Source organism: Herpailurus yagouaroundi, unplaced genomic scaffold, assembly GCF_014898765.1.
Source record: "Herpailurus yagouaroundi ecotype Mexico unplaced genomic scaffold, PumYag 161, whole genome shotgun sequence".
NCBI lineage: Eukaryota > Metazoa > Chordata > Mammalia > Carnivora > Felidae > Herpailurus > Herpailurus yagouaroundi.
In genome coordinates, this window is record NW_024412402.1 from 469,463 (window position 1) to 495,614 (window position 26,152).

General features: G+C 40.6%; 1 protein-coding gene across 1 annotated transcript in view; it reads right to left on the reverse strand.

Annotated features, from left to right (window-relative positions):
* Positions 1-3,933: 3,933 nt before the first annotated feature.
* CWF19L2 (CWF19 like cell cycle control factor 2) overlaps positions 3,934-26,152 on the reverse strand; it is a 153,996-nt gene continuing 131,777 nt past the window's right edge. The window contains exons 14-18 of the mRNA XM_040482858.1: positions 23,614-23,730; positions 16,066-16,221; positions 13,660-13,740; positions 8,242-8,343; positions 3,934-4,630 (exon numbers count right to left, since the gene is read on the reverse strand). Coding sequence (XP_040338792.1) covers positions 4,487-4,630; positions 8,242-8,343; positions 13,660-13,740; positions 16,066-16,221; positions 23,614-23,730 — 600 coding nt within the window. The 3' untranslated portion in view covers positions 3,934-4,486. The remainder of the gene's footprint in view (positions 4,631-8,241; positions 8,344-13,659; positions 13,741-16,065; positions 16,222-23,613; positions 23,731-26,152) is intronic.

The window sequence follows — 26,152 nt, forward strand, 5'->3', positions numbered from 1 at the left end:
TTGTCAAGGTTAGATGAGGGCTAAGTCTCGAGATTTCATCACTCCACACTACTCACCACCATTGTGGGTACTCGCACTTCCCAGACATTCTTGACACCCTCCATTCTAGCTAGTGGGAAGTGTGACCTCTAACCTCTCGGGTAGGTCAACCTTTGCATGGCCCCAGGTAGCCTCCGCACCTGCACGTAATTTCCTCCTAACCCGTCCTGTGGCTCTGGGCCCCCAAGATTCCTAAGTCTATGTCCTTAACTCAGCCTGTTCTATAAGCTCTGACTGGGGTCCCACACCTGGTACCATGAGATGAGGAAGTCTCAGAGCAAGAGGGCAGGGCCATCACAAAGCTTATTTTACTTGTTTCCCGTCACTTGGGGATCATTATACTTTCTTGCTTGATACCCATGTCTTAAAAACCATCACTACATGTATGTTGTCAATTCTTTGGTCGTTTGAGGCTGGAAGATAACGTGGCTCGTTGGTCTCAGGTGGAAACATGAGTCTTTGGCTATTTATGGGGGGGAAAAAAAGGCTGATTCAGGGATGAACTAAGAGTATGCAGGGCAGAGCACAAAGCCCCACAGAATCACCTCCAAGAAGCAGGACTGCAGTCCTAATGAAGAAACTGGCAACATACACTCGACTTGATGTTAGAACTAGTCAACAGTGATGGCAATGTGTCTCGAATTTTCCATCTTTTTCAGTGAAGGTGCCTATACTGAAGTTACTGTGTGCTTTTCTCACTATTGTGTGTTTGGGTTGCAGATAATTTGTCTCTTAAACTCACACATCTTCAGATTGAAGCATCTGAAGGGCCTCGTGTATCTGAGCCTGGGTAGTTGGGATCCTGAATCTCCAGCCCAGGCCTAGTGCATTCCTGGGATAAGGCTTCCTTGGGAGGACTTGAATGTATTTTTAATGTGGGAGAGTATAAATTGGTGGCCGGAGGGCAGACTGTGGTGGATGAAGGGGGGCCACCAATGATTTGACACTACTCTCAACAAGAGGTAGAGTTATGACCCCTCTTTTGGAATGTCGGTGGGTTCTGTGACAACTTTGACAGACAAAACACAGCAAAATGACGCGGTGCTGATTTCCGGTCCCAGGCCCTAACTAAGAGAGTAGCACCTTCCACCTCTTCTCTCTTGGAAGCATCTTTTGGAACAGAAGTCAGAAGTCATATGGTAAAGCCCAACTACACTGAAACTGCCATACGAGAAGAGAGTGTCATCAGTCTGTCCCCAAGCTGTCCCAGGCACCAGACATGTGAGTGAAAGACTATTTCGACTATTCCAGCTCCACGCACACATGGCCCATATGAAGAACAGGGGCCCTACACGTGTGGCCCCAATCATCTCCAGACGCTTGAGTCACTCCAGCTGAGGCCCCAGACATCAGGAAACAGAGGCAAATCATCCAGCTGAGCCCTAAACAAAGTCCTCATCTATACAACCACATGGTGTAATGAAATGGTTGTTATAAATACCTGGAACGAGAGGGAAATCAGGAGTTCAGGTGGGATGTCCATCTCACAGATTAGATACAGTAGAGATGTCACCTTGGTATTTGTTTCCGGAGTTCGCTGAAGAGGTCCAGGATGAAGGCATAAATTTGAGAGGTGTCTTCCTTGTCCTGTTCTACTTTTCCTTTTTCCATAGCACTTACCACCTCTGACATTTTCTGGATAATTTATTTACTACGTTTGTCTTCCTTGATACAATATGAACTCTTCAAAGGAGGCATTTTTGTTTTATTCATAGTGTATTCCCTGCACTCAGAACAGTAACCGGCACAAGGAAAACACTCAAATATTTGTTGAATAAATGAGCCAACCTAAAGGTGGTCCATAGGAACATTTTAAGTATGACATCACTTTGAGACACAGCATGTAACAGAGAACAGGTAAGAAGTGAGGATGGGCATTTCAACACATGACCGGCTGGAGAGGAACCAGCAAAGGAGGCTGGGAGGACGGAGCCAGCAGTGAAGGAGGAGAAATAAGAAACTGCACTCTGGAAGCAGAGAAAGTGTCTCGAGTCTGTCAGTGACGCCAACAGGCGAGGAAGAGGAATTGGGCAGTAATTATGTGATTTACCGATGTGGCAGGTTCACGGAGGACCTTGACACAAGCAGTTTTAGTAGAACGAGGCGGGGGGGGGGGGGTTAAGCGTACTGAGAACAGGAGGAGGAGGGAAGGAGAGGACACAAATATTATTTAAATGAGCTTTGCTGTCAAGCAGAGAAGGAAAATGGCCAGAGAGGATGTGATGGGGGGGTCTGTGGTGGACTATTACAAGATGTTTTCATATGCTAATAGGAACTCACTTTTACCTAGAGAGGAAAATCCTAGTAATAGGGAGAGAGTAGGGCCAACTGAGTAGGGGGGGGGGGGTGAAATCCAGGACATAATGGCGTGGATGAGCCCTAGAGAAGAACAACAAAATAATTTATCTATAGTTAGCAAGAGGGCACACAGAGCCCATGGGTGCACATGGAGGACTACTGGGAGATGTGGTGGAAAATCTCGTCTCTGTGGTTCTACAATCTCAGTAAAACAAGCAGCAAAGTCACCCACCCAGACAGACAGAGGAGGTGTGAAGAGTCCTTCAGCATGGCGCTCAGATACACCTGACACATACCTCGCGTTAGAACTTACACTGTGCTATATATCATTGATGCACGTCTCCTTGTCCGCTAGACTGTAAAATAATTTAAAGTAGGGGAAGTACTTTTTATTGTTGCACTCTACTAGCAAAAACCAAAATTCCCCACGAACTGTTACCTCACTGATTACATAAATGTCATAGATTCCTCTGTGTCTCTGCAATACAGCTTAACAAGTTTGAAAATAGCAGTTAAAAAAAAACACTATCAAGTATCTGATAATTATACTTAAATTCAATTTGCAAATACTGAGAAAATGAAACCAGTAAACTTCAACTCATATGCGAAATTTAAAAACTACAGGTAGAATATAAACATTTTGTGCCATACTAAAGAAATAACGAGACGCCGATATTAAAAAATAACTGTGTAGAGTTAGGAGTTTCTCCAGAGTATGCATCACACTGATTCTACGTATTCAACATTTCATGACAAAATGTCAAGGATCTTTGAGAAGGGATTACATCAAAAACATCTCCCATATTAAAAAAATAGGAGCACTCTTACCCCATGGTCATATTTTTTAAATATATGGTTTCGAAACCCCTTGATACCAAGCGTAAGAACAAAGAAAAATGAAGCTTCGATCAAGTGCCGAGCAACGGAATGTGCTCTAGACATTCAGAATACTCTAATTACTTAAGATTTTGTAATACTACAAACCCAAAATGACAATTTGGCTAAATTTTTCAACTTTCAAAACCCAAACAGCTGTAAATTGTGTCATCTGGAACAATTACTTTCAACATCCCGCAAATTCAAAGACACTATCTAAAAATCCAGAATTGGGGCGCCTGGGTGGCGCAGTCGGTTAAGCGTCCGACTTCAGCCAGGTCACGATCTCGCAGTCCGTGAGTTCGAGCCCTGCGTCGGGCTCTGGGCTGATGGCTCAGAGCCTGGAGCCTGTTTCCGATTCTGTGTCTCCCTCTCTCTCTGCCCCTCCCCCGTTCATGCTCTGTCTCTCTCTGTCCCAAAAATAAATAAACGTTGAAAAAAAAAATTTTTTTTTAAATCCAGAATTAAGGGGCGCCTGGGTGGCTCAGTCGGTTGAGCATCCGACTTCAGCTCAGGTCATATCTCCCAGTTTGTGAGTTCGAGCCCCGCATCAGGCTCTGTGCTGACACATCAGAGTCTGGAGCCTGCTTCGGATTCTGTGTCTCCCTCTCTCTATGTCCCTCCCCCGCTCAGGCTCTGTCTCTGTCTCTGTCTCTGTCTCTCTCTCTCAAAAGCAAACATAAAAAAATTTTTTTTAATCCAGAAATAGAAACCAACAAATCATGAACATGTGATGCTTTATTTAATTTATTATTCTCGAACATTCTTCTTCCTTTAGTAAAAAGAATAGCAGTGATATATCTGCTACTGGTAGAAAATGAAGAGCTCTTCTATAAAAGGCTACAAAGAGAAGTTGCAATTATTACTGAATATGCCAACTCAGTTTAAAATATTCAAGAGAAGCTGGTCAACAGTGTTCACCACCTTGAAGCAGCCCCACCTCCCTCTGAACCAGTGATCTGCTGTCCCTCCTCGGCAATCCTTCAGGAAAGTCCTTCCCCATCTTAACTGTACTGGTCGGAACACAAAGACGTAGGGACAGAGTGGGAACGAGCGGGAACGCAGGGTCACCCCGTATCTGGTCCTGCTCCCCAATGACAACAGGGAAGGGCGCAGGACAAGGTAGGAAAGGAAACAATCCAGTGATGCACAGACATCCGAGACCCAGAGCAGGACTTTCTCTCCCTGTGGTCTGAGGGTCAGTTGTTGAGACAGAATAGAAATAAAAGTGAAAGGAATCTGAAGAAGACATTCAAAAACTGAAAGGCTTGACTCAACATTTTTTACTTTTGGTGAAGTCGAATGGTTTCCACCACTGAGCGAACTGCAGTGCCTTCTTCCTCTGATCCTCAAAGCTTTCCCGGATCCCTTTCCTCCACAGCCTGGGTTCTACATCCAACATCCCACCAATGATTTCCTTTTAAAGAATGAGAGAAATACAGACACATATATGTATAAATGCTGAAAACAGGATGAATCTATTTATACTTATACTAAGTATAAAAGTCAGTAGTTCTCCAAGATGATACTCAAATTCTACACACGTATTAGTTTCAAGTTAAAAAATCTTACTTTCCAGTATGGAGGTTCCTCAAAAAGTTAAAAATAGAACTACCCTGTGACCCAACAATTACACTACTAGGTATTTACCCAAAGGATACAAAAATACAGATTCAAAGGGTACATGTATCCCAATGTTTACAGCGGTGCTATCTACAATAGCCAATTATGGAAAGACCCCAAGTGTCCACTGGCTGATGAATGGATAAAGAACATGTGGTATATATACAATGGAATATTAGTTGGCCATCAAAAAGAATGAAATCTTGCCATTTGCAACGATGCAGATAGAGCTAGAGAGTATAATGCTAAGTGAAGTAAGTCAGGCAGAGAAAGACAAATGGCTACAATTTCATTCATATGTGGGATTTAAGAAACAAAACAAATGAGCATGGGGGGTAAAAAAGAGAGGCAAACCAAGAAACAGATTCTTAACCACAGAGATCACACTGATGGTTACAGTGGAGAGGTGGGCGAGGGATGGGAGAAACAGGTGATGGGGATTAAGGAGGGCACTTGCTGTGATGAGCACAGGGTGCTGTATGTAAATGATCAATCACTAAACTCTACACCTAAAACTATTATTGCACGTGTATGTTAACAAGCTGGACTTTAAATGAAAACTTGGGGAAAAAAATCTTGTTTTCAGTTAGTTCTAACTATGCAAGCCCTAGAATTCTAGCAGTGCTAGTTTTGTCTCTTGTCCTGTTCTTTGTCCGTTTTGTTGCTTGTTAGCACATCTACCAGAGAGGCGCAAAGGGGAGGAAGGGAGCGTGACATTTAATTAATTTGGTCCTCATGAGCTGTTCTGGTAACCAGTATGGAGAAAAAGTTAGCCAACACGCAACAATTATTAACTCTGGTGTCGGACTGCAGTTGAATCTAAGGCCAACATTCTCTCTACTACCCCTTATATTTATAAGCCAGTTTCTGGAGATCTTTATTCAGGAAACAGAATATTTTATTTTATTTTATTTTATTTTATTTTATTTTATTTTATTTTTAATGTTTTATTTATTTTTGACAGAGAGAGACAGAGCATGAGCAGGGGAGGGGCAGAGAGGGAGGGAGACACAGAATCTGAAACAGGCTCCAGGTTCTGAGCTGTCAGCACAGAGCCCGACGTGGGGCTCGAACTCACAGACCTCGAGATCATGACCTGAGCGAAGTCGGACGCTCAACCGACTGAGCCACCCAGGCATCCCTAGAATCATATTTTAATACTAATAATCCAAATAAACAAAGATTTAAAAATTATAAACCACCTTCTTTTAAGAGTCACATTCCAAACTCCTGTAAGAGATGGATTTTGATTTGACTGCTTTCATTATCCTAGATTACTTCCCTCATGATTCTCTTCCTGTGCTGTTAGCTACAGAAAGTAATGCAATTTATGCCTGTGAGTATCCACGTACACAAGGATATGGGGGAAACGTGCAATGCTTACGGGAGGGCAGTATGGCAACACAGGACAACACTGGGCTGAGGGTCAAACTCTGCATGTTCAGTCTATTTCCACAGGGCTGTGTGGTGAGATCCTGGACACGCTCTTAACATTTTTACCAAGGGGACATACTGTGTACAAGCAAGTACCAAATGTCGTTGGGGATACAAAGATAACTAACATACATCTACCTGTCTTCAGAGAACTAACAGAATGTGGGCCTGTGGTAGGAACAGAAGAATGACCAACTACACAAAGAACTGTCTTAAAGAGCAGAATAAGGTAAATGCCATTGCAGACTACATGGAGACTCAAAAAAAAGAAGATTCTAGTTATTGGATACATCAGAAAAGGCTTAGTGTAAGCTCCTTCACTGAGAAACAGAAATAAAGGGCCCAACAAAGAGAGTAATTTTAGGAAACATCAAGACTAAATTTAGATTTAATGCGAGAGTTTTCTTGGCATCAGCCCAAGTAAGCAATGTAGTTTAAGCAAGCCTAGTTTATGAACTGGCCTAACACTGTCTCCGTAAAATACCAAGTTTTGTCTTATGGGTACCATACAGGTACCACTGAGTCTTGGTAACAGAAGCAGCTGTGAATGGAAAGAGACCATCCCCCTCCTGCTCTCTAAACACTCGCTTAGGCAGCAGGCTGAAGGGAGTTCTTGGGCTCACAGGCTGCTTCTTGAGAAGCAAATTTGGGGGGAAACGGATCAGCGATGCCATGCTAACTGAGGAAGCTTTCTTTTTAAACAGTATCATATAAACATATTTGTTCAGGACTGCAATCTCCCAATTAAATTTACAAAATAAAAAAAATGGGTATTTTACTTTGTTTTCAAAAAAATCAGGTTGGAAGGAAGGAAGGAAGGAAGGAAGGAAGGAAGGAAGGAAGGAAGGAAGGGAGGAATCCAGAGTCTGAGAGCCTTCAGTGATAGAGTTCTATTGATTAAAACAACAGGGGTTTTCAGAGCAATGAAAACAAATTTCTTTCTAATTAACTCCGTGAAAAAACATTTTGAAAATTTCTCAAACACGTTTCTGTACTATATCTCAACAGTTCAAAAATGCATGTGATTTGGGGCCTCTAACATTTTAAAGGCAACAGAATAAACAGTTCTGAATCCGAACCTCTGGGGTCAAGATTCCTCCTGACGCGAGCCTACTCGCTGTAGAGGACGGCCATACAGGGGAGATGAGAGTGAGGAGGGAGACAGGGGCCCCAGGGCAGAGTTCACGAGGGCTCTTCTAGTCAGAGGACGGTATGAGCAGGAAAGCCTGAGCCAGAGTCGATTCAAAGGCCACTTCTAGAACTACTACTGCCCAGACTTCTTTTGACTGTTGCAGCGGCCACGTTAGTTTCGTTCCAGCGCCTGACACTACCTCACATACTTCCCAGATACGCAGTGGACCCTACTTTGTGGCTGCACCCCCAGCAGTGAAACGAATGGCGATCTACGATCGCCACGCAGACATCTGCCCAGAAACCGTGTGAAATGACTCAGTCATATACTCTTCTCGGACCACACGGTGCTTGGTCGTTAAGTGCAGACGTGAGGTCATCCGTTCTCAGGTTCAACCAGGAATGAGAGGTGCATGGACCAGTTCTGTCCCTTAGAAGCGCGTGACTGGGTCACATAACCTGTCTGCAGCCCGGCTCCCCCATCGGTGAGATGAAAGGAAGGACAGCCTCCACAAAGCAGAGTCACCTCGAGCAAACTCACTGTGGGTGTCTAGAGTGTCACCCTTGTGGCACAAGGCCGGCTGCCTCCATAGGAAAACGGCTACCCTCCTTCTCGACGGTGTCAGAAAATGGTGGGTTCCAAAGGGACATTCCTGACTGTTAGCAACGGTCTGAGGAATTTTTATTGGCAGCTTTGAGGTTCTCTCTCTAAAACTGGGTAGAAGAGCACTCACCAACTTCACTCTATATTGTGCCCCAAGTTTGATTTCCCTTTGAAAGAAAAGTGTTATTACCAAACTGCTACAACACTCTGGAATTTTATTAAACTTGTGAGCTTACCTTCCCAAAGTAATGAGGGAATTTATGTTGATCTTCAATGACGTGGGCAAACCCTCCTTGGAGGCCAAAATCTACAGAGAAGTAAGGTAAGCCCCTGGGTACCTAAATTAACAGATAAATCACACATGAGTACAGCCTGGAATCGGCAAGTTCTGTGCAATCGCTTCTCCTGCTCTAGGATATGACGGAAGTTAGGCAACCCTTCACAACAAGAGCATATAATAAATTTCCAATTCAAGAATACGTAGTGACGTAACTTTCAGAGTCAAACATTTCATTTGGTAGCCTTTCAGCCAGATAGCTCTTTAGCTATAATCAAAACCAATTCTTTCCCTGTCTTTGAGGAAAACAGCAAGAAAGGTACTGTTTTTATATAGATAACAGTAGAATAATTTTCTTTAAACGACACAGAGAATAAGGGTATCATTCCTATATTTCCCTCACAAAACAGAACAGGAAGAGAGGCCTAACCATATACTTAGAGCTTTGCTCATAATATTTTTATTACCATTTATTTATCAAAAATAAATTAAACCCAATCATAATTTTTTCTTAACTGGTGAGGTGGGTATAACAATATTTAGTTAACCAACCTCATTTCAAAGTATCTCTAGGACTAACTATGATCTTTTCCTCTCTCCTTTCTACACACACACACACACACACACACACACACACACACACACACAAATGCACAAACGCACAAACGCGCACGCACGCACGTGCTCGTTCGGGCCCTGAATCCCACATGTCTATTTCACTATAAGTAGTTAATGTTGTAAAAAAATCAGTTTATAAAATAGTATATAACATCAAATAGTAGAATATAACATCAAATATATATATATTATATATATATATTATATATATATACACACACACACACTATATAATAGTATATAACATCAAATGCAGCTTAAACAGGTTACTGTTTTGTGGCTTTATTTATTTTTCTTACTTTCACATTTTCAGAATAGGATAAACAAGTACATGACCTAGACAGTCAGGAAAAAATAAAGTCAAGAGACTGAGAAGGCCTCTAATCAAAGCTCTGAACCTTCTGCCTACGTAGCCCCAGGCCAGTCATTTACCACCTCTGGGTCTCCTGAGAAATATGAAGAACTGAGAGGTTTGCTGCGAGGATGAACTAGAAGCTGCGCACCCAGGGTAAGCCTGATGCCTCACACAGAGAAGGTCATTCAAATATTACTGTCTTTCTTGGTTTCCAAACAGCAGGGCTTTGTGCAAACATGGTGGTCAAAGCAAAAAGGATAGAGGACTCCCTACGAATATTTTTGGTAGGTGACGCAGAGCGTTGTACGTGAGGCATGAACGGGAATGGCTAAAACAAAGTTACGGAACTACGCTGACTACCAGACAGCACTTCAAGGGAGAGGGAACTTGAAGAAGCAATCTGTAAGGATGGGGGCCATGCCCTTTGTCTGTAACATATTGTACCTGGCAGGAAAATGGCCCTTGAAATATATGCTAATCCTCTATTTGCCATGAATATACTACCTTATACGGCAGAGGGACTTCACACATGCAATTAGTTTATGGATATTCAAATGAGGAGATATCCTGGGTTATCCTCGTGGGCCCAATACAATCACAAGGATACTTATAAGTAAGAGTCAGGAGAGTCAGCATCAGAGAAAAACTGGAAGATCCCACACCACTGGAACTGAAGATGAAGGAAGGAATCTCGAGTGGCTTCTAGAAAAGGGAAGGGAACAGATTCTTCCCTAGAGCGTCCAGAAGGAACGCACACCTGCTAACACCTTGATTTTAGTCCAGTGCAGCACATTTCGTATTTGTGACCTCCAGGACTGCAAAATAAATCTGTGTCCTTCCGTCGCCGGTAGGAAACAAACATCCATGCCAAGTGACTGACTCAACAACTCAGGACGTAAGTGCCGAGACGGCACAGTAAACACACCACTGCTCTGCAGGGAGCGGGGGCTGCCATGAGCTTGTCTGTCCTCTCCCTGTAACTACTGGGGACAACCGGCTGTCTCATCAGGATGGTGGCTCATCAGCAGGCGCATGAAGGCTCTAGTATCAAAGCGCGTGCACACTTACCACTTTGCTTTTCCTGCCTTGGCCAGACAGAGGGAACGACCTCTGGTATCGCTCTTGAAAGACACTGACAGAACTATGGCAAAACATTTTATTGATGGTAAACAACAACAACAACAAAACAGTAATATTTGAATCTGCCCCTTTCAATATTTCCAGGTATTACTCCTGACTTGCTCTAATTGTCCTTGAGCTTGAAGGTCTCTGGGTGAACCCAAATTTTCCTTGATGTGGACTTTCCTCAGTCTTAAAAATCCCTAAATGTGCTAGAGGTTTTTTAATTATAGCTATCACAAAATTAAACTTACAATCATCACATTAAAAGTTGAGAAAGAATTCACATGAAATCTCAATGTCACAGCCTTGTGAAAACCGAGCAGTGTGTTGACAAGTTAGTTGATAACACACAAGTGCTCTGCACTGAGCACACAGAGAGATGTGTTTCCCTGTGTACTGCCATGAACTTCACACAACTACAGAGAAATCAGGGCCCAGAAAGGGAGCAAGGGGGCACAAAAAGAGAAGCTCATACTCACAGCAGAAAAACATAAATCAACAAAGAATCAGAATAAATTACCAGAAGCCAAGAATTTACTTGAATAAAAAAATCACCCCACCCCACAAAGCAGGTAAAACACTTTATGAAACTACCAAGGACACAGAGTTTTAAAAATAAGTATAATGAGGTTCTTCCAGAATAGAAATAACATTAAAATAAGTCAAGATTGTTCACTTTGTGCTCAGAAACACTTTTATCATTTTAAAAAGCCACTGAAAAGCTTATTAATCTAAAAAGTGACCTCCTTTAGAATTATTCCTAATACTCAAGTTCTCTTCACAATTCCATCCACATAATTATCGAATCCTAAAGCTAAAAGGGACCAGAGATGTCATCTGGTCCACTCCCTGTCTGCTGTGACTCTCAGATACTATGTGATGACTTAGAAAGGCAACTCTTGGGATCTCGGCAATGCTTCCAAGTAGAATATACAACTACTGTTCCTACAAAGTTCTGTATCTGTTTCAGATTTTCCATATTAGTTAAAATATTAAAACTCCCTAGGCATTTGACTCAAGTACTGAGCACGTTTTAAAAAACAAACTTAAAATAGGTACTAGATGGTTCACCAAGAAGAAAACTCTATATGCAGGATAGCAAATAGAGAATAATACGTATCTTTAAAAACTTCTACTTAGAAATACTTTCAAATGCCATTAAAATCATGTTATAAAAGAATATTTAATGGCAGGGCACCTGGGTGGCTCAGTCGGTTAAACGTCTGACTTCGGCTCAGGTCACGATCTCACGGTTTGTGAGTTCAGGCCCCGCATCGGGCTCTGTGCTAACAGCTCGGAGCCTGGAACCTGCTTCGGATTCTGTGTCTCCTTCACTCTCTGCCCCTCCCCAACTTGTGCTCTGTCTCTCTATGTCTCTCAAAAAATAAATAAATGTAGAAAAAAAAAAAAGAATATTTAATGGCAATGGAGATTATGAGAAGTGAAAAACCCAGGCATAATAGATGTGTGTATGTTAGGTATCCTTTTCTTTTTGTCTTTTTTAGAGACAGAGGGAGCATGTAAGTAGGGGAGAGGGGCAGAGAGAAAGAAGCAGAGAGAGAGAAAGAGAGAGAGAAAGAGAAAGAGAGAGAGAGAGAGAGAGAGAGAGAGAGAGAGAGAGAGAGAATTCCAAACAGGCTCCACATTCAGTGCAGAGCCCAACCCGTGGCTTGATCCCATGACCTTGGAAACATGACCTGAGGCAAAACCAAGAGTCAGACACTCAACTGAATGAACCCCTCAGCTGCCCCCTAGATACGTTTTACTGTAGGCTCAGAGAAGACAGAAATGAAAAGGACATTTGTTAAGGGGGGAGTTAATATACTGTCTGGTCGAATTCACCAGCAAGGGGAGAAAAAAAGACTATAGACAATGTTTTACCTTTGTATTAAACCTATCTTCAGTAAGGCAATGAAATTTCAATCTCTTGAGTAGGACATAATAAATGCAATGAGATATCTTACCAGTCACCTGTATCAGGAGTCTGGCTTTCCAAAAAGAATATACGGAAGAAAACAGCCTAGTGTCATCTATTAGAACAAGGGTCAGCAAACTTAAGAAAACATAAAAGTCTGAATTTAAATAAAATGTTCTGGGCTTTGAAGATTACATAGTCTCTGCTGCAACTCTCCACTCTACCCTTGCTGCATGAAAGCTTCCAAAAGCAGCACCTAACAAACTGGTGTAGCTGCACTCGAATAACGTTATTTACACAAGAGGGCAGAGGGATGACCTAGCACACAGGCTGAAGTGCCTGCCCCACCCCCAGAGTCCACATCCCTGTTCTGTTCCAGCACATGCAATGCACATAGAACAGTGCCTGGTAAACAGCTCTCACTCAGTGAACGGCTGTACAGCAAAGTGTGTTTTGAACAGAAAACCAAAAAGGAATCCACAGTTCTAGTATATCTCTATTCCAGTTCATTTAGACGTCTAGAAAAGAGAGAGGTCCTTGTGACAGTACTCAACTTGTGTAACGTGTCTAAGAGTGAGTCTGTGGATCGACTAAGCTGTGAAGCTCGGATGGGAAACTCCCCTAAAGAAAAATGAACCCATAATCTAACTTAGCCACTGTTTTAAAGATTGTAACAGGTAATCTTTATATGGGGGGGGGGGGAAGAACTCCAAAATCAAATAGAGTCTCTAGGAAAATGTTATCCTCATTATAATTTGAGTAACGAGAGGGCTCCTCTCCCTACTTCCACAGAGGCTGAGAAGCCCATTACAGGAGCTCCTACAGCAGAGTCTGATGTGGTCACAGCCAACTGTAGGCACCACAATGGCACAGTGCCAGAAGGTGAGGAAGGCACAGCTCCAGAAGGTGAGGAAGGTACAAGGCCAGAAGGTCAGGAATAAATATTCACGTAAGCATCTGAAGAAAGGAGCATTTGCTAGACCAAGTAGAATGAAAAGAATTTCTTATTCATAGAATTACTTACTTCACCTTGGGTCACTCAGCCAAATGGTCTTTCTTTTTTTTAATTTTTTTTTTGATGTTTATTTATTTTTGAGAGACACAGTGTGAGCGGGGGAGGGGCAGAGAGAGAGACAGAAAGACACAGAATCTAAAGAGGCTCCAGGCTCTGAGCTGTCAGCACAGAGCCCGACACGGGGCTCCAACTCACAGGCCGTGAGATCATGATCTGAGCCGAAGTCAGACGCATAAACGACTGAGCCACCCAGGCACCCCAAATGGTCTCTTTCTTAAGTAAGATGTGACAATTAATGATCCCTAAACATCAGGATCATTTCTTATACCAAGGGCAAGAAAAAGATACTTACAGACTTTCTGATGTCTTTCGAAGAGAGATCGATCAATTTCTTGTTCATAGACCATTCTTCATCAGATTCCATTATGGCTTTCTAAGAAATAGCCATTTATTAATGAAAAAATAGCTTATAAGCAAACACAAAGAGACTGTTTAAAAATAAAGTAATACAGTGAATTAATCACAGATACAGTATTCATGGTAAGTGGTTCATTATTTAAAATGGGTTAAGGCTTTAATTCGTTATTTAAAATTGGACCTTAATTTTCTTTAAAGTCCTATCTTTAGGAAAAAGGAAATATTATTTACTCATTCTTAATTCTTGTACTAACTTCAGCCCAACTCTACACCACAAATACAATCCTTAATAAGCCTAAGCAATTTAATTTAAACGTAAGTTTGTGAACATAAAAGTTCACAACTTCCTTATCCCATTCATAGAAACCTACTCAAATAAATCTGTTTAGTTTTACTGCCCTTTTCGCAAAAGAGTAATTTCTGACAACCAAGTACTTGAACTATCTGGCCCTATAACAAAGAAGTAAAAATGAAGGGGAAAAATACATAGATATGGCATTGTAAGACCTCCGAGCCTAAGCAACAGAACTAGTATTTATGGCAAAGAAATATTTAATAGAAAAACCAGGATGATGAGTATCAAGTACTCTCATTTTTGTACAGTTGTCATCCTTAATGAAGCAAATTTTAAACATAAAATTAGCATTCAAATAAGCACAGTTTAAAAGCATCAGATACACTGCTGGTCCATATTTAAAAGACATATGGGGCACTGGGGCTGATACTATAACGTAGCACATTCAGTATAAAACTGAAGGCAAATCAAATAAAAGGTTTAGGGTAGAAAAGTGACACACCATTCTAAGTGCTGACATTTCTGTCACCCAACATAAGCAACAGTGGCTGCTTACATTCCTATTACCTCAATGCCTGTGGTCACAATCACCCAAGACTCTATGGAGGAGATACAAAAAAAAAGAAAGAAAAAAAAAATGAAGAAAAGTATAATCATCTCTTTCCCAACTGATTTTGCTTAACACACAACTGGCAAGTTGGCTCTTTCTCCTACTTTACTAGTATATTTTTTAAAATCAAATAATCAAATTGTTTTTAGAAATCTGTAGAGAGAAAGCGTATTTTCACCACCTCATTAACCTCAACAAGTCTCACCATCCTTTGTACTGGGTTGTCCAGTCCACGAATAAACTCTCCCATCCTGTATCGTCTAAATGTTGCACGGGAAAATCTCCGGGCATCATTTCATAAAACACTGCCTCCATTTTTCACTTTACATGTTACTATTTCATATACGTTTCTACACATGCATTTATATTAGCCTATAAATTATAATGTATTCAGCTCAGCCTCAAAACCATGCTATCTTGGGGCGCCTGGGTGGCGCAGTCGATTGAGCGTCCGACTTCAGCCAGGTCACGATCTCGCGGTCCGGGAGTTCGAGCCCCGCGTCGGGCTCTGGGCTGATGGCTCAGAGCCTGGAGCCTGTTTCCGATTCTGTGTCTCCCTCTCTCTCTGCCCCTCCCCCGTTCATGCTCTGTCTCTCTCTGTCCCAAAAATAAATAAATGTTGAAAAAAAAAAAATTTAAAAAAAAAAAAACAAAAAAAAAACCATGCTATCTTGTAAAAGCTGCCTGAATATTATAATGACACTTAACTGATTAAAAACTCTAGTAATTATGTCCAAAACCGTATGTCAAGGTTAGATACTAGTTTCTTCTTACAAATAGCATCATGAGGTATTAAATACTAAAAGAACACTAACTTGCCTCAGCAATTGTAACATGGACTATTTGTATGTAACTCTCTCCAGCTCTTGTGAATTTCAGTGAGTTTTCTAGAATTACGACTATAATTTTGACCATAAAGGACTTCAAGGTAAAACCCTGATTTTTCATTTTAGAACTGAAAAATTAAAATAGAAATCATAAACTGCCATTCAACAGTATATTCATACTTACAAATAAGCATGCTTTTTTTTTTCAATGTTTATTTTTGAGAGAGAGAGACAGAGTGTGTGCAGGGAAGGGGGAAAGAGAGAGGGAAACAGAGAATCCAAAGCAGGCTCCAGGCTCCAAGCTGTCTGCACAGCGCCAGATGCGGGACTCAAACTCACAAGCTGTGCAACCACGACCTGAGCTGAAGTTGGACACTCAACCGACTGAGCCACCCAGGCACTCCCAAATAAGCATGCTTTTTAAAGGTCAAAATCCCAAATTTCTCTCTACAGAAATTTACAAAGAATTTTTTTGTGTGCTTTACTGCATTTCTTTATATAAAGTTTGATATTAGTATATAAGGACAAAAAATACAAGAAAAAAGATAACCGTATTCATAAAACAGCACTGTTGTGAAACAGGATGCATGCAAAAGTATCCAGAAATACCTTAAAGTAGATGGGAGCCATGTCACCCACTTCCTTCGGGAGAGGAATGCACTCGTAAACCATATGGTACTGCTTCTTCATGCTCATGTTGGTTTCTAAAAAGATGCAGTCCAACCCTTTATCTTCAAACATCTTGACCAATGATTTCCTAAACATCTGAAGAAAATAAAATGATGAGGTAACTAAAAGACTTACAGAGAAAATATGGAAAACAATAAAAGGTACACTAAATCCCTTTAAAATAAAAAATAAATGGTCAACAATGTTTAGATTCCGTACTGTTACCTTACCATTACTTTACTTTCTAAATCTACTATATCATTTCACATATTTAAGCAACTTTTCTTTTTTTTTATTAACATTTATTTATTTTTTGAGAGTCAGAGAGAGACAGAGCATGAGCAGGGGAGGTGCAGAGAGAGGGAGACACAGAATCAGAAGCAGGCTCCAGGCTCTGAGCTGTCAGCACAGAGTCCCATGCGGGGCTCAAACCCACGAACCGTGAGATCATGACCTGAGCCGAAGTCAGTCAGCCCAAGCGACTGAGCCACCCAGGCGCCCCTAACCAACTTTTCTTTTTAAACTGAAACTTACTCTGCGGAGTTTTGTGTATATATTGGAAATGTTCCAATAGACTACAATAAGACAAGGAAGAGATAAAATCAAACTCAAGGAGTAAAATAGGCAGAACAGATGGTAAAATCAGAGGAAAATAACCACAAAACACAGAAGGTACTCCTGGAAGGTGGGTGTGGAACCCACTTCCAAGTATCTCCCTAGGCTCACAGCATCTTCATCCACTGGCTCCCACACACGTCTGCTGACCCTGCACTTGGACCTTGTATACTCAAGCATCCCCTATTTTCACGTACAATCATGTCCCACCGAGTGTATCAAAGTCAAATGTACTACGGTGGAACAGTAAGAGTGTTTTCTTTTCCCAAAGAACTCAGCGTTATTATAAAATCCCTACTTTTTATTCTTTACTACTTACTTACAGATTTATTATTTCACACCCTGAGTCCGGGAGCACAGACACACCGTCCAGACGCTCACAGGTATGCACAGGACATCCCCTGTGGTACAGGATGATGTCAGGGCTTAGAAGAAAGGGGACCAGGCTGAAGGCTGTAGCCAGAAGCTGACTCTCCCCACACCGCCAAGGTGTCTAAGAATTCGAAATTCAAACTTGGCCTTGTAGAGTGTCATATATTTATTCTATCTTTATTAAGTGTTTGTATATTTGTCTAAGTAGGAGGAAGAAAGATTTTAATTTTTTTTAAAGTTTATTTATTTTTGAGAGAAAGACAGAGAGTGCACAAGCGGTAGAGAGGCAGAGAGAGAATCCCAAGCAGGCTCCCCACTGTTAGCACAGAGGCCAACACGGGGCTCGATCTCATGAACTGTGACATCATGACGTAAGCCGAAACCAAGATTCAGACACTTAACTGACTGAGCCACCCAGGCGCGCCCCCCCACCTTATTAAATTTATTTTTGAAACATTTTTTAATCTAGATTTGTCAGCTAATTTATAACTTTCAAATATCTTAATTAAATTGTTCAATTAGGACTATGGATCACATGTAGAAAATAGAGAGATCCCATACACCTCTACCCCAGTTTCCCCCGACGGTAGCATCTTATAAAACCACAGTACAGCATCACAACCAGGATATTAACAGGGACACGGTGAAGGCACAGAGCAATCCCAACACTCCCAGCCACACTCCCTCTCATCATATGGGCAAAACCGCCACTGTGTTCTCCATTTCTTTAATCCTACCATTTCAAGCATGTCGTACAGGTGGAATCACACCACCTTTTGAGGTTCCTGGTCTTAGCTCAGCCTAACACCCTGGAGATTCAGCCAGGTTGTGGCTCAGACACTGCCTAGCGACTGCCATGTGCAGACAGCTGTTCAGCTTCCCCACTCAGCCTCCACGGACACCCCAAAAGGGGAGAAGCTACTTATCACTGCTGCCTGGGGGGTGGGGGTCCTGGGACTCCGCCAGGCCTCCGATGATCGCTTGTCAGTAATGACTTGTCACGCTTCCATTTTGTACTCATTTCATAAAACAAGAACAAGTAGGAAAAAAGGAAATCAAATAATTATACATTGAGATAAACTACAAAGATACCTAGTAAGCAACAGACACAGGATTTGCTTTTCATTTCTGACCAGAGCTGTAGAGAAGTTCAGCAAAGCCTCTTTTAAAGACTCCATTTGCTGTCAAAGTCTTGGCTAATAGTCTAATAATCTCATTGTCAGGTGACTTGTTAGCTAAATCATTAGAGATGACTATATAGGATTGCTTCCCCTTTAAAAATCCTCTGAATCTTGTACTACACTTCATAAAATCAAATTAACAGTGCACACACAATTGAGGTTAAATTACGGTAAAAAATCATAAAATATAAAATACTGGTATAGGTATCTACATGGTGAAAGTGGTCATTCAAATTTTATAGTTGCCATGGCCCCAATCTGATTTCTGCAGACAACAAACCTTCCCAAGAAAAGCCATGTTCACTAAACGGTTTCATTTTCCTCTTCCTGGGCAAACAAGACTAGATTTCCCAGCCTCTCTGGGACTTAGATGGGGACCTATTTAATTCTGGGCAAAGGAATGTATCTAGAAATGATAGGTGTCACTTGTGACAAGTGACTTATGTGTCCCTTGAAACAGTGAAGGGGCAGTGTGCCTTCTTGTATTCATTTTCTTCCATCCAAGGTCCTGAAAGAGGACCCCACCACAGGAGAGCCTGATGATGGAAGGAGCCTGAATACCCAATTAAATGCCTGGGGGCGATCTGCCTTGGGAACTGCCCAACCCACACTGGACCGTGACATAAGAAATTAACTTTTCCTGTCTTGAGCACTGTGAGTTCGGTTCTGTTTGCAACAGCAGTGACCACAATTCGATGGACGATTCACAGACATCGGTGCTAAGACTGACACGGCTCACGAGCCAGGAAGTAACAACCATTCATCCATTCCCACCTCTACCCTGTTGTTTTTCCCAAAAGTTACCTTCGCAGGCCTGGTAAACACTTAGAAAACAAACACACTTGCACAAAACACTTAGAAAACAAAATGGGAAAAATATACAAAGCTGGTTTTATAAGATAGTGTTTTAGACTGTCTCTATGTTGTTAACTGCTACCGTTTGTGAATTTTTATTTATTATGAATATTTTCGATGAACTGTTATTTATTTCATTACCTAGTGCAGTGGTAACATAATCTTACGGGCTAGAAAAAGGAAAACATTGCTGGAGTAGAACTACCTATTTGAAAACTAAGCTTCTTTGAAGAAAGGAGAAAATGGATATAAAGCAGCAGCAGCACCGACAATGTAACATTGTCTCACAAACTTCCTCGCTTTCCTGTTGATCCACAGCCCTTTCCTGGTTTAACTGTTTCGATTCTTGTTCTAGATACTATGTGGATGACAGTGAGGAAGACAGACTCCAGAGTCATGAATTACAAATGCAAACTTAAAGGTACTAAATTAGTAGAGATGCAAGAATAGTTCACTATGATAATATAAACATCATACAAGCAGGGCACACACAAACACTGAAGTACTCCTCTCTGCATAAACAAACTGTACTTGAAAAACACGAGTTCAGGGGCGCCTGGGTGGCGCAGTCGGTTAAGCGGCCGACTTCAGCCAGGTCACGATCTCGCGGTCCGGGAGTTCGAGCCCCGCGTCGGGCTCTGGGCTGATGGCTCAGAGCCTGGAGCCTGTTTCCGATTCTGTGTCTCCCTCTCTCTCTGCCCCTCCCCCGTTCATGCTCTGTCTCTCTCTGTCCCAAAAATAAATAAACGTTGAAAAAAAAAATTAAAAAAAAAAAAAAAAAGAAAAGAAAAACACGAGTTCAATGAAAGAATTGGAGGTTACCCGCTCCACTAAAGAAGGATCTTCCCGAAGCTCAGTATAACACATACACCATACGTATTTAAATAATATTCATTAAGTTATACAACATCCAAACACTGAAGAAAGTTTTTTAGTTCATTATTATAACATACCAAAACTATTTTATGCTTCACAGAGATATAGATCCCCATATTATGGGGATTATATAACATTCCCATTTTCCTAGTAGAAAAAACTCTACCCATTGGGTAATCACTATTTTCCACATTTCTAAACTATGACTACTCACCTACATGCCATTCCTCATTTTAGTTAACACATCTAGACTAAAATTCCTTACGATATATTTAAGTAAGCTATACTAGAGTGTTGCAATTCTTAATTTGTATCAAGTCACATTATAACAATTCAGGTGTATATAAGTAAAACTTTTTGAAATGAAAATTAAAGTAGTATACTTGGAAATATCAAAGCTATGTAAGGTTGATCATATAATATTAATACTATAATTTATTCAGATTTTCTAAATAGAACATGTCCAAAGGTAAAGTTATCCAGAGATAAATGTTATGAGATAGAATACATATATTTAACTCTGTGCCCTCCATGGAGTAGCCACTCAGAAATGACATTAAAGTAATTTTTAAAACAGCCCAAATTACTGGAACAAAGAGAACGAGAGAAGCCTCACTGGAAATCAGATCACTCCATAATAAGTGACTTAAACATCAGCAAGCTGGCTCATCCCTGGCAGGTGTGGCGGGAGGGGATCGGCAGGGGTAGCAGAGAAGACAGCCATCCCGCACTACAGAACCCTCACGAGGCTCAAGAACTGGTAAGCACCAAGCGGTTACAGAAGGAGAGTGAAGGTGTAGCAAAGAGCAAATGGCATAGATGGAAGTCTTTTGAAAAAAGCAATTAACACGCCGATACCCTCAACACCAGCAGAACGCTGTGGCATTATTCTCTGTAGAAGGTCAACAGTAAGTTTGCTGGGCTGGCAAAACCTGACACAGCTGGAGTCTGTAAACGGGGACATCACAGGAAATGCTACAGAGTGTTGAAATTCTGCTGCCCCAGCCTTCTTCCCCCACTCGTCTGCCAGAACAGGAGCAAACCGTCTCAGATGCGCCAGGTGAGAGATGGGAAGAATTGTCTCTGGAGAGTCTGATCGCCCCCAGAAAAAGCCCTGAGGGTGCAATACTAGAGCTTTCCCAGGGAAATGGCCCCATCACACCGCTCAGCAGCAAAGCCCACTGTAGGCAACGGCCCCACCACCACACTGCTAGTTTGGGATATTTAAATGGATCCACGGTGTCTGACGATAACATAAGCTCAAACCTATCTGTCAAACTGATAAGAATAACTTTAAAGGGGACCGAGCTTCACTATATAGTTAATGAAACTAAAAAACCTGGCTCCTATTCATCCAAAATCTGTGATTATTCCCATATGCTGTGCTGAAACTTAGTTTTGCATTTTCTATTAAATATAAGATCCAAAATTAAATTTAAATGTTACTAGAGGATGGGGATAAACATCACTTAGAAAAAGTGGCTCCTGCATTTCCAAACATTATTTTTTCCTAAGTCAAATAATCTTTGTTAAATATTCTCTAGAAGGGGGGAATAACCATAAAGATGTTTACCAGGGCGTGATTAACTTGAAGGGTTTTTTTTAAGATTTTTTATTTTTTATTTATTTTTTTTTAATTTTTTTTTTAACGTTTATTTATTTTTGAGACAGAGAGAGAGACAGAGCATGAACGGGGGAGAAGCAGAGAGAGAGGGAGACACCGAATTGGAAGCAGGCTCCAGGCTCCGAGCCATCAGCCCAGAGCCCGACGCGGGGCTCGAACTCACGGACCGTGAGATCATGACCTGAGCTGAAGTCGCACGCTTAACCGACTGAGCCACCCAGGCGCCCCTAAGATTCTTTATTTTTAACTAATCTCTATACCCAACATGGGGCTCAAACTCAAACCCCAAGATCAAGAGTCGCATGCTCTTCTGACTGAGCCAGCCAGTCAGTATTGAACTTCTGAATATATTTGAAGGTAAGAACAAAAATCCCCAAAGCTACATTTCTTTATATAAGCTAGAATTCAAATACTTTATTTGCTCACTGTCTTATACTAATTTACAACTTGTAACAACTAATTCTCTTATCACACAAAAAGCCATAATGCTATTCTCTGTGTAAGATAACTTGGCTTTCCTCCCTCATTCAATTTTCCATAGTGCATACGACTCCCAAATCCACTGAAGTGCAATATAACCTGTACGAAAATACACCACACCTACGGGCAGAATTAATGATTTTATCTCTGCATTTCTCAGGACACTGGGATTATCGACATTCATGTTCTCAGTATCTACTGAATGAATACATTTCTTCTTTATCCACCTCAATGTTTTCCATCAAGTGGCTTAATTTCTTACAGAAATATAAAACACAGACTAGATTCCTGTATTACTTAAAATCTTTTTGGCACTGTAGTTTGCTCTAAGTTAAATCAGTTTTGCATGCATAAATTTTTAAAAAGACATTCCAGAAAAGTCTCAAAATAATTCTGAAAAACAAATTTGCATACTTCCACTTTAAATTATTTACTGCACTGGCATCCACTACTAGAAAAAAATTTTTTCCCACATCAAGTGTATTTGTCCACATTGTTACCCATGCCTGGCCACAGATGTATGGTAACAGTCTGCCCTTTACTTTCACAACATAAACGTCAAGATTACAAGGAGTAAGAGACTGAATTTCACAATGTGTGGTCAAAATATCTCCTCTTTGGCATCTTTATCAACATGATGCAAAGACCAGGACATAGTGTCTTTTACAGTCTTACAATTTTCACATTTTCTAACTAGGGGTCCCTGTAACCCCTATTCAACTGTCAAGTATTAGAAAAATGAAGAGTTTTATTTTTTTCTTTTTTGGTCATTACGAGGTCTTGAAATAATTCAGCAGCAATTTCACCCATGTCGTGCCTTCCAGTTTCTTGCAGAATCAGCCACAAAAAGAAGGGGAGGGGAAGGGAGGGGAAGGGAGGGGAGGGGAGGGAAGAAAAATCCTGAATCTAAAAGTTGGGCCAGGTAATAAAGGGAAAAGTATAAAAGTAAAGGCTGATAGCAAAATCACAGCAGCAGAGACCAATTCCATTACAGGAAAATATGGCAAATGCTGAATATGAACCTGTGGCTTCCAAAATTTATTTTTTATTATCTGAAAATCTCTTTTCTTTTATTACCTTACTTTGTCAAGAATGGCTATCTCCTGCTCCACAAAAGTAGAGATTAGAAATCTTACACTGATTTTTTAAGTAAAAATACTTATTACTGTGTCACAGTTTGTTTAGTACACAAAAGCTTTCAGTTGTACACCTGAAACTAGTAAGGCTATACATCAATTATATCTCAGTAAAAAATTAAAAAAAAAAAAAAAAAACCTTCAAAACAGGGAGTACATAAGGGAAATAAACTAAAAAGGGAGTGACTGGTGAAAACATGATCTGGAGATGTACACAACTAGGGAAATGTATACAAATGTGTAAATTCAGAAAGCAAAATCACTGGACAAAGGTGATAAAGAAACCCACTGGCAATTACTTTGTAAAAACTGCTCCTGCGCATTACAATGATGAGATTACCATGCTGACCTGAACTTCCTCCCAGATGTCTTCGTCCAGTAAGGTGGAAGCCCTGTGGTGTTGCAAAGGGACTATCAGGCAGTGTCCCTCAGTAAGAGATCGGACGTTGGGTAAACATAAATAAACCTATGGGGAAAAAGTTGCAAAGAGAAATGTTACTGTATTTATTCTCAGTTGCGACCAATGAGCCATGGGAAACATGGCTGACACCTAATAAAGCACACTTGTTTACAAGCAATATATTTTATTTTAATGTTTTTAAAGATAGCTGATATTTTCAAAATACTTTTATAAGCCATGAAGGCAGATTCTAATTAAAATGGAAATTTACAGCACAAGTCTCAATTTTAACTGTTCTATGTATTTCAGAGATTGAGCATACCCAAGGGCAAAATGAATGACACACTTTATCCTTGATCTGAGAAAGTTATATGCTTTCAAAGCCCTTGAAACAACACAATTTGGGGCAAGAATGAAAAGATATATGGCTTGGTAATGAAAGAGAAGTCTAACTGGTGCCTATCAATCACGTTTTCCTTATCATACTGCCTAAGCAAAGAGAATTAACCCAAGTAAGAGAGAAAGGAAATGTTCTCTGTATGGTTTTACTGTTCTGCTTAAGTTCCATCTGTTTAAATACATGTGTTACCTACAAACTGGTGCTATTTTTCCACTATATACAACTGTCTTAAAAAAGAAAAAAAGTCAATTAGCCTATATATAGTGAGCAAAGAGTGCTCATGAGGAACATTAAAAATATTCTGCAAAGGGGCTCACTCTTATTTTCTACTATTTTTGTTAGGTTTTAGATAGAAGTATTTTGTATGGCAGACAATATTATTTCACAAAATAATGCAAACTTTTTAAAACTCTGCTCAGAGAGGACAAAGAAGGAATGGATATGGAAATTTACCTAAGTTTATAGTAAGATCATAACCATATTCAAAATATTTTTAAAAATAACATCAGTACTGATTCATTAATTGTAACAAATTTACAACCTGTAAATTTGCTAACTAATGTCAGGTGTTAGTAAGAGAAGACACTGGATACAGCGTATACGGAACTGTCTTCTTAATTTTTCTGTAAATCTAAAACTGTTCTAAAAAAGAAACAAAGTCTATTTTTTAAAAAAAAGTAAAGCACAGTGTTAAGACGAGGGAGACAGATAACTTTTATTTTTAAAAAAAGGAGGAAGAAAGCACGAAATGCTGACAATCAGAAGTTATTTAACTCTGTGATTCTAATGAGTATTAATATAGTTTCATTAATACATTTGGATTTAAAACATTCACTTTAAATATTAGAAATTCAAGCTGAGTGAGAATTACTGAATTGCTGTGGAATGTGATTTATCATTTCCACTGAATGGCAAAATAATTCCTTAGAAACTCAAAACCATCTAAGATTAACTTAGGTAATAACTGAAAGGAGTAATTTCTTCTTGTTTATTCAGATTAATTAAATGGCCTGTTAGCTACAGTGGATGGGATAGGTAGTCAGATGACGGATAAGGTTCCTTCTAATCAGTATTTCAAATATTTCTGTATTAACATAGTCACAGCCGATAGGCTGGGGGTAGATGGTAGTTTTTAGAGCATATAACGCATAGATGCAGAAAGGAGAGACTCCAGTGGTTTTTTAAGTTAAACTAGAATGAAAAGACTGAGTCACAAAGGGAAGAAACAGGTCAGCCAACTCTCAGGAAGTGAAAGGCAAAAAGAATTTAATACCATGAGGAAAGACTAGTTGGAAAGGGTGGATTACCTGACAGCGGAAGAGGACCACCGACAAGAACAGGGAAAGACGTGTATGACAAATAGGAAGGGTGGAAGATAAGAACCAGAAAGTGTCTGTTCACAGGCCAGCAGTTCACTTTCACGAGTGAACTGAGAAACGCCTCCTTGGGGAAGCAACCTACAAGGCAGGAGGTGAACAGAAGGTCTGTGCCCCCTGAGCCCAGCCTGCCTCCAGTGCACTGGGGAAAACAAAAAACCCCAATGAAAATTCTCCAAACTTCTAAAGCACAGCAGGAAAAATTTACTTTAATTTGCTCTTACGTGTTTAAAAGGTAGGGATTGGACTGAAGAGGAATGAAATATTTATAATGTCATAACTAGAAAAATGTAAATGTTTATAAAAGTCTGGAAAAGAATTCAGATAAATTGATACAAGTAATTGGTTATGGTGGGGTTTTTTTAATTGAATAAATTTTATTTTTTTTAATTGAATAAATTTTATTTTATTTTTTTTTTTTTTAATTTTTTTTTTCAACGTTTATTTATTTTTGCGACAGAGAGAGACAGAGCATGAACGGGGGAGGGGCAGAGAGAGAGGGAGACACAGAATCGGAAACAGGCTCCAGGCTCTGAGCCATCAGCCCAGAGCCTGACGCGGGGCTCGAACTCACGGACCGCGAGATGGTGACCTGGCTGAAGTCGGACGCTTAACCGACTGCGCCACCCAGGCGCCCCTAATTGAATAAATTTTAAATGGAACTTTTACATTTACCTTTTTGATAGTTTGGAAGGGGGAAAAAAGAAGAGTG